Below are 8913 nucleotides of genomic sequence, written 5' to 3' on the forward strand. Positions count from 1 at the left end.
AGATAGAAAATGTACTTAATGAATGGGTAGGTCTGGCTAAAGAATTTTTTAGGCGGAATTTCAAAAGTACTGACTGGGCGAAGAGGTCTTGGTAAAAGACCTCGTTCCCTAAATGAACGGGCGGGAGTTCAGAGGTAGTTAATGCTCGCAGGACTTCGTTTATTCTCACAAGCTGATAAAACTCAGGGGCAGTTTGGTTACCTTCATTCATTCGAGTCAGCATTAGTGCAACAAACACACACAGAGCATATGCCAGGCATTATGTTATGTGTTTAAAGCTAGTGCGGAAAGTCAGGCGGGCAGGCATCAAGCCCTAACACAGATCGGGTTGAGGGAGTGCAATAAAGGTACAAGAGGAACGATAAAGGAAGGAGTGCTTAATTAAATTTGACTAGAGAAGGTTTCATTAAGAAGGTAACATCTGAGTAGGGTCCTGAGAGGTGCTGGTAATACAAAACTTTATCGGGTATTAGAAAAAAGAGTGCTTTTATTTAAAAAAAAAGTTGAACTGTCACTGGTGACAGGAGAAATGGTCCCGGTTGCTCTGAGTGACTGCCCAGGGTCCCGTCCACCCGGAAGGGCGGTGCAGTGACGCTGACGTCACCGCCGGGCATCACGACAGGTGGTTCAGGTGGCCGGCTCTGGAGCAAGCGAGACCTGGGTCCAAGTCCACACACCCACTTTGTCAATGCCCAGCCCTGTGATGTTGACAAGTTACATGAACTCTGCGCTTTAGCTTCCTCGACTGTAAAATAAGGTTCATGACAGTAACTACTTAATAGGGTAGTTGTGAAAATAAAATGAGATGATATATAAAAAATGTTTCATTTGTTGCCTAGCACGTTTTAAGCATTCAGTAAATCATAGCTATTTTTTTGTATTAATGTTTACGTACCAGGCAGCATTCCAACCCTGTATAGAAGATGTGAATTTTAATTTCGGTTCTGCTCCAAACTGCTCTCTAGGGCTAGGCCAGTGACCCAGATTTTTCATTTCTCAGCTGATTTATCTTACGAGACCAAGGCACTGGCAAGGAAGCTGAATAAATGAGTTCCCTCACTTTCTGGCTAGAGTTCTAGGGACAGAAAAGTGGCTATTTCCTTCATTTGTATTCCTCCCTTTATCTTCCAGCATCCCCTTATTTTGAGGACTGTGTGTGCGCGCGTGTGTGTGCGTGTGCGTGCGCGCATGTGTGTGTGTGTTCAGATCTATCCTCTTCATTAGCTACTCTTGTCTGTCAGCTGGCAAGAAATTCTGACCGAGCCTTCAGACAGCTGGGGGTAATTTACTCATACAATTCCCCTCATCATTTCAACACCCACTACTTATGTGTATCTGATGATGGAGGATGGGGAATGACACAAAAATGTGGTAAGTGAATATCTAGGAAGGGGTTTTAGAACAGTGAAGAAAGATTTGTGTGAATCACCTGGATAATTCTCTTTGCTTTAAACGTAGATACTGGGCCTTAAAAGTGGAAGGGATTGATGTGAGGGTTAATAAATACATTTTCAGAACCAGAAACAATACTGGAATAAATTCACAAACAGCTTTCAGGGCATTCATGACGATTGCGCCACTGCTAAAACCTGAGTCATTTTTTCAAGTACGGGACAAGCAGTTCCTATCCAAGATCAGGGGCGTGCATCAGGCGATCCGGGCCACTTAAAAATCCCTTGGGGTTGATAACTAAACGCAGCGCATGATCCTGGTTTAGGGCTCTGACCGGCTTCCGAATTAGAAAACGCATTGCTAAGGACAAGACAGCCGTCCGGCGACAGCCTCTGCCTTCGTTTCCTGTGTCATGCCATCCACTAGCCAGTCCCCCAATCGATCGCGATGGACTTCTGTAGATTTAAAATTCTGGCAGACACCGAGAAACCCCGGTGTTCTGTCTCCTCTATAGAGTGGATCTTACAGAGCTATATAAACGTTTTCATGTATCTATCAATCAATTTCACATGACATCAATCGGTTTTTAAAACTTTCCATTTTGACAAAAATTTAAACATTTTGAACACATGGAAAAGTTGCAAAGAATGTACAACGAAGTCCTGCAAATCCTTCAATTGATTTACCAATCATTCACGTTTCTCCACATTTTTTCCTCTCCCCAACTTATCCCACACACAATTACTGATAAGCCATTTAAAAGTAAGATGAAGACTCTTTACCCCTAAATGTTTCAGTGTGTATCTCCTAAGAAAAATTAAAATTATTAAATTACTATGATTACATAAAATATACCCTCTCCTGGGTCAGGTTTTTTTTGTTTTTGTTTGTTTTTGTTTGTTTTCACTATTAAGCAGAATCTGAAGTATTTGCATTGAATTATCTAACTAATACCAGGAGCTATCCCTGGTAGATATTTGGCTTAAATCTGCACAGCCCAGAGGGCTCATCAAAATAATCACTCCCAGAACAAAGGCAGAACTCACAATGAAGATAAATTTCCTCTTCTCCACTTAGAACTATTGGAAGTCAATTTGTTGGCAGCTTAGAAGAGCTGTTTGTCCTTTCTGCTAGCTGGCAAGGGTCCAGAAATATTGAGATACAGCCTCCGAAAGCCTCACATGATCAAGAAAAACATTTCAATGAGAAAAACCCCATATTTGTGTATGCGCTTTTCAGTTTCATCTTAGCACAAAAGAAGCCAAAATACTGAGCTGTGGAGTTCAATATCAAACATCTGGCAATCCTGGACAAAATACGGGGATTCCACAACCGTCTTTCATCCCTGCAAAGTTCAAGTGAGCATAGTAGCCGTGAGATATTAGTTCCGTAAAAGAATGAACACGCCCAACATTAACCACTATGATTCCTTTCAACTAAAGTAACATTTAAATCAGACAGAAGTGTCCCACTTTTTAGGCTAGGTCTGTGCTGTGACAACCGGTATGGCAAGACTAGCTGACAGGAAGTCAGAGGTTGTAAGATACAGAGAAGAATTATCGCATCTCCTGTTCATAGGCTTCGGCGGGTTCTCGGGGGATAGAAGGGAAAAAACAAGGCCAGAGGTCCTGGTACTGATGGACCGGTGCCACCGGTTCGAGCTTTTAATTCAGCCGCGACGGCGCTCAGGGCTGGACCCAGGGCGAGAGGAGCGAAGCGCGCACCTGCGGTACAACGTTCAAGGGATGCCAAGACCTGGCGACGTTTTAATAGAATAAACGCAAAAACCCACGATGACCAAAACATCAACCTTTTAACTAAAAACAGGCTCGGCCCCTGCATTTGCACGATCGTGGGCGGGAGAGCCTTTCTTGCTCCACTCTGGTCAGGGCCCTGGCGTTCGTCCCAGATGGCGCGCTGACGGCCAGCCATCAGGCGCCCCTCCTCTGCTCCTCCCTCGTCTCTGTTGACCTGGCTGGCAGACCCTCTCTGTGCATTATGAACTGCCAGACACCAGGTGGCACCTTTAAGACACCACGAGGCAAAAGTGACAATGTGCACCAAGGCCCCTTCCGACCTCCTTCCCAAATAGTTTCCAGGCTCAAGGGCAGGTTCTGTGACTTACAGGGCATCAGGGGACGGTAGAATAGACGAGAAGGGGAGACAGTGGGGGTTGGGGGGAAGCACATTACCTTATAAGTTGCCGCTAATATAACTCGAAAGCAGTTTTCAAGAGCCTGTCCTTTCAAGAAAACCCTGAGCCCCAACTCGCAGTTCGAGGTACCCACTCAACTGAAAAACCAAATGTGCCTCGGCCTCAGCCTCCTGTCTCCTGACTGCCACCGGCGCTGGAAATCAAAGCAGCCACGCGGCATCCTCCATGCGTGCCGCAGAGAATTCAAGCTGCTCAGGAAGCTGTATCAAACTGTCCTCGCCTGTGACGAGAGCTGCCCATCCACAAGTGCCAGACGTGGTCCTGTGACAGTGCAAACCACCCACCAGTGCCCCCTGCTGGCAAGGCCAACCCTGCAGCGAAGCCTCACCATGCATGGCCCTTAGATGGGGCACTAACGCGCCAGGGAATCACAGTCACCAAAACTAGCCACTACGGTCTTACGCCTGACCTGCCTCACACTGTCCGCTGTCCGCCAGGCCATCCGCAGACAACGGGCGTTTGCATGCCCTTTCCGATGGCCTGCCTGGCTCCCAGCACTGGGCGCCCCGGGCCTGCCTTCTGCCTCCTCTGCTACATCTGCCTCATGTGGCCAGATCGCCTCACTGGTCTTGGGTCCTTGGGTCCTACCCTCTGGGCAGGACACTGGAGTCACAGCTCTGAACCTGCCTGAAGAGCTGAACTGTTGGCCAGGTCCTCAGTGGTCCCTCCCCGGGGCCGGACTCTGCAGTCGGTGTTCCTTCATCGGAGAGGAACTCGGGCCCAGTCCGGCGGAAGGTGGGGCCCCAGTTCTTCAGCTCAGCTTCTGACAGCTTTACTCTTGGGATTGGGTCCTGCTCCTGGTCCTCCCTGACATCCCACTTCTGCCTGTGAGACCAGCACAGAGCAAGTGGGAACTGTCCTGGAAGGCTGAGGGGAGGGAAGTCCTGAGGGTCCACGAGACGGGAGAGAGGTAAGGGACAGCAGAGTCGTTCACGGTTTCACTGAAGCATGAAAAGCATCCGTGGCCACCGAGGAGCTGAAGGCGAAGGCTGAGAAAAACCAGCCGCTGGGTCAAACTGGAAAAAAGAAGGTGTGCTCCTCCTCACTGCTTGGTGCTTGACTCGACCAGCCTCATTCCAGAAGGAAGTCGTTCATCAACTTCCCGGCCTTCGCATAAGGGATGCAGACCGTGACAGGCAGTCTCTAAGAGGTCCCCAATGATCGCTGGCAACCACACACTGTAGGTGTTGGAAAGACACTTATTACAAGGGGCCGGCTCATGCAATTATGGAGGCCGAGAAATCCCACCATCTTCTGGGTGGAAGCTGGAAAGCCAGCAAAGCTGATGGTGTCCTTCTGAGAACCTGAGGGCCCATGGTGTAGGTCCCAGTCCAGGGTCAGAAGCTTAATGTTCCAGCTCAAGCAGTGAAGCAGAGAGAGCAAATTCTCCCTTCCTCCATCTTTTTGTCCTACTGAGGCCCTGGATGCATCAAACGGCGCCCACCCACAGTGGGGAGGGCCATCTGCTTTACTAAGCCAGCTGATTTCAAACGCTAATTTCATCTGGAAATAACCTCACCAACACAGCCAGAGATAACGTTTAGCCAAACATCTGGGCACCTTGCGATCCAATCAGGCTGACACATAGAGTCAAGCCACTAAGTTTTGGTGTAATTTGCTATGCGGCGATAGATAACTGATACACAGACCCCTGGACCGTCCCACAACCCAAAGTCATGCTGTAGAGTTAGAGACCCAGCCCTCCTGTTCACAAAGAAGCTATTACTCTTCTTTATAGTAAAGAAGCACAAAGATTTCGGAACACTTATTTAAGGCCGCAGGACAGGAAACCTAGATTTATGGTGAAAACTAAGAGTGGTGAGTAGTTCTTCCATAAGGCCACTCTGCTGAATACATCGCCTAAGCATTCTCTCCAAAATGCACTTCTAATTCCTTCCAAGAACGTTTCTTTTAGAAGATATAGACAATCCATGAAAACCTTTCTTGTTGAGATTATAGGAAAGCTGGACATTTTAGTTGCAATATTTAGTTGGAGATTCCAAAGTCAAGGTTTTATACAGCGATGAGGCAAAAAGATGTTACAGACTGGAATATTAGAGAAGACAAGGAGGCTGTAACACGATGTTGTTTCTGTTTGTCCCCTGAGGTCACCTGTACAGGTTTCTAACTTCCTTTTATGGGTTCCACTTACTCTGAGCTAGTGTTGCGTGCGTGAGCACACACGCGGTGGACAAATGCCCCCCGTTCTGTGAACACATGTGCCTGCTGTTCTGGGCAGGGAGCCCAGTTTGCTTTAAGTCTTTGTCATTTGAACAATGTCCCAGATTCTCCTCTGAAATGTGCAATTCACCCATTTTTCTTAACCTGAATATTGAGCTATCTGATGGGTTTTTGGGTTGTTTTTTTTTTTTTTTTGATAGATTCTTGGTCATGTCCAGGCGCACTTCTTTTTATTTTAAACAGGTCATTTATTTCTCTGTGTTGACCCTCAGGCATTTTGCCATATGAATTGGAAGCAATTCCTCGCAAATTATTCGACATTCCTATGAAAGCAGACAATAATAACGTCTTTCTCACAGAATTATAGTGAGACTTAAATGAGATCATGCTCACTAAATGCCTACGACATGGCCAGGCATGCGGCAAGCGCTCGATGAAGATTATGAATAATGCAAATTATACATGTAATGATGATAACAGTGGTAATGCTGCCGCCACAGATGTCCGCGACCACACTCTAAATTGCAGAATTCTGTTTTGAACTCTGCCAAATAAGAAAGAGCAGGAATCGGAAGAAGTTGGAGCGTCCTGAGGCAAACATCTCCCTGCCTGCCATTGCCTTCCCACACTACGATCTTCTGGCCATCGACCGCACCCTCTGTGCAGATATTTCTAATATTATCCAGGGTTTTCTCCGTTGGAGTGAATCTCCATCACTTTGCCCCATTCCCCTCACACCGAGTGGGGATAAAACTTCAATTAGAGTTAAGCAAAAAACAGCAACCAGAGGTTTCGAACATAGCTTAATGCGGAGACTCTGACAATCGAACTCTCTCTCCTTCTCTCGGTTATTTTCTGTGCTGCTTTTATTTTCAGCACCTGCAAGGTAGCAAGTTATCCGCCAGCAGGCCCAGGCCGACGCTCTCCCTCAGGCTCTCGTCCATCAGGAGAAAGGCTGCCTCTTTCAGGAGGCTCCCCAAGAATCTAGACTAACTTGAATCAAGCGCCCATCTCTAAACTAATTCCTGAGGCTCTGGGGGGAAATTACGCTTTAAAAAAAATTTTTTTTAAATGAATGGATATTTAATTTTATATCTTTTGAGCCGCCTTTATCATTTTTCTTTCTATTCTGTTAATAAAGTGAATTGCATTGATTGATATAAGAATGTTAAAATCGATCTTGAGTTTCTGGGATAAATCCCACTTAGTCATGATAGACTATCCTTTCTCTATTGGATTAGATCTGCTAAAATTTTGTTAAAAATTTTTGTATTTATGTTCAAGAGGGATATTGGTTTGTATTGTTCACTTGTAAAATTAAACATCCATTACTAATGAAAACTCTCAGGAAATTATGAATAGAAAGGAACTTCTTCAACTTGATTAAAGGTACCTATGAAAAATCTACAGGTACCATCTGAATGCCTTCCTCTTGAGATTAGGAACAAGACAAGATGGTTGTTCTCACTATTTCAATTCAACTTCGAACTAGAGGTGCTAGCTAGTACAATAAAGCAAAATAAATAAATAACAGAGATTAGAAGAAGTAAAATCCCCCCCCCACCGCCTCACTAAGTTTTCTCAAATTAACAGTGGACAGTGCAATGAGTAAATGCAATTAAGCGTTTGCGAATAAACTACGTTCCCAGTTCACGAGCATCGTCCTGCATGGAATACAGGTCCCATTAATATTAGATCTGTAATTAATTCTCCAAAGAGCCAAATCTTGATTTTGTGCGTAGGAAACCGAGGCCTGGGAAAATGCGGTAACGTTTCTCAGCTCTCTTAACTAACGGCAGCTTAGAGACTGAAGCCACCGTCACCTTGCAGTTGGATTCATGAGTACTAGCCTCCCGTAAGAGAACATGCCAAAGATGCTATGACAAAGAAATGTTTATTTCAAAAAAAAGGCAGCATAATCTGTCTCTTCTCAAAAACTAACTAAATCGATCAATCGTGTATGGCAGATTCTCATCCTGCTGCTGCTACATGTAGAAACTTTGGGGCTGATATGTTGGGTCTTCCAAGCAGAGGCCCAGAAGGGACCGGGCTTAGAGGGAGCTTGTCCCGCGCTGCCTCGTCCGGCCAACAGGCAGGGAGGGCTCTGCAGGGGAAGAGGCGGCCCAGGAATAAAGAACCATCACCACCCCGCGCCCTGCTGTCCGTGGCTAAGATGCATTTTTTTTTCTTTTTTAGAGTGCGTGGGAGAAGGCCGTGCGTACGCTCAGCTCAACCGCACGCCCACGCACACCTCCCGATCCTTTATCTTGTCACTGTCCCTAAGGCTTCCACCCTGGTGTCGCCTTCTGAATCATGTGCTCATCTCTCCTTGACTGGACCCAACACGCGCGACCTCGGACCTCATCTCCGCCAACAAAGCAGATGTCGACACGTTAAGCGAGAATCCTTGGAGACAGACTGGGTTTCCCAAGCTTTAGTCCAGTTCGATCCAGCGCCACACCTTTATTTCTAGACGATTGGGCGTCTCTCCCCTGTCCTCCCGCCCACATCCCCATCACCCCTCCTCCCTAACCCCATCCCAGGGCCCTCCAACCTTCTCCAAGCGAATGTCACTAGAAACCATCCCCTCCCAGGCGCCCGGGGCTCCAGCCGGGGCTTGGTCCGCCCTCCCAGCAAAGCGCCTTCTGCAGCCCCAGGCTGCGGAGCGCCCACCTCATCCAGGGTGCAGCCGCTGTTGCCCAGCTCCCGGCCGGCTCCGGACGCCATCCTTCTCCGCCGGGAGACGGCCGCAAGGACCGCGGGGCTCGCGCCACGTCCCCACACCAGCGGGGCTCGTCCTGGTGCGCCGGGCGGGACGCGCGGCAGCAGGACCGGCCGTCGGTCCTCTGCACCGATTTCGCGGCCCGGGCCACCCGCGTCCTAGATTCCATCCCCTCGCGGTCTTTCCGCGCCGCCAGGGCGCATCCTCTGGGCGTGGACCAGCATCCACTCCGGCGGAGGCCTGGAAGGAGCCAGCGGCCTCCGCGGCTGCCTAGGTACCTGCCCCGCCCAGACTGCTCTGTCCCTCTCCACGAACACCCGCCGTCACCTCCCATCTGCTCTCCGCCCGCCACCTCGACCTGGACAGCTTTTTCAGTCCCAGACGGCATTCTGCGTTTCTTCCT

At 48.1% G+C, this 8913-nt stretch overlaps 1 protein-coding gene across 5 annotated transcripts in view; it reads right to left on the reverse strand.

The window, feature by feature from the left end:
• The window catches only part of PDE4DIPP2 (myomegalin), a 152098-nt gene extending 143185 nt beyond the window's left edge, over positions 1-8913 (reverse strand). For all 5 annotated transcript variants that reach the window (XM_036234995.1, XM_036234996.1, XM_036234992.1 and 2 more), the window contains exon 1: positions 8462-8913. In XM_036234995.1, the coding sequence (XP_036090888.1) occupies positions 8462-8898 (437 nt within the window). In that variant the 5' untranslated portion in view covers positions 8899-8913. The remainder of the gene's footprint in view (positions 1-8461) is intronic.

The sequence above is a fragment of the Rousettus aegyptiacus genome, unplaced genomic scaffold, assembly GCF_014176215.1.
Source record: "Rousettus aegyptiacus isolate mRouAeg1 unplaced genomic scaffold, mRouAeg1.p scaffold_m13_p_17, whole genome shotgun sequence".
NCBI lineage: Eukaryota > Metazoa > Chordata > Mammalia > Chiroptera > Pteropodidae > Rousettus > Rousettus aegyptiacus.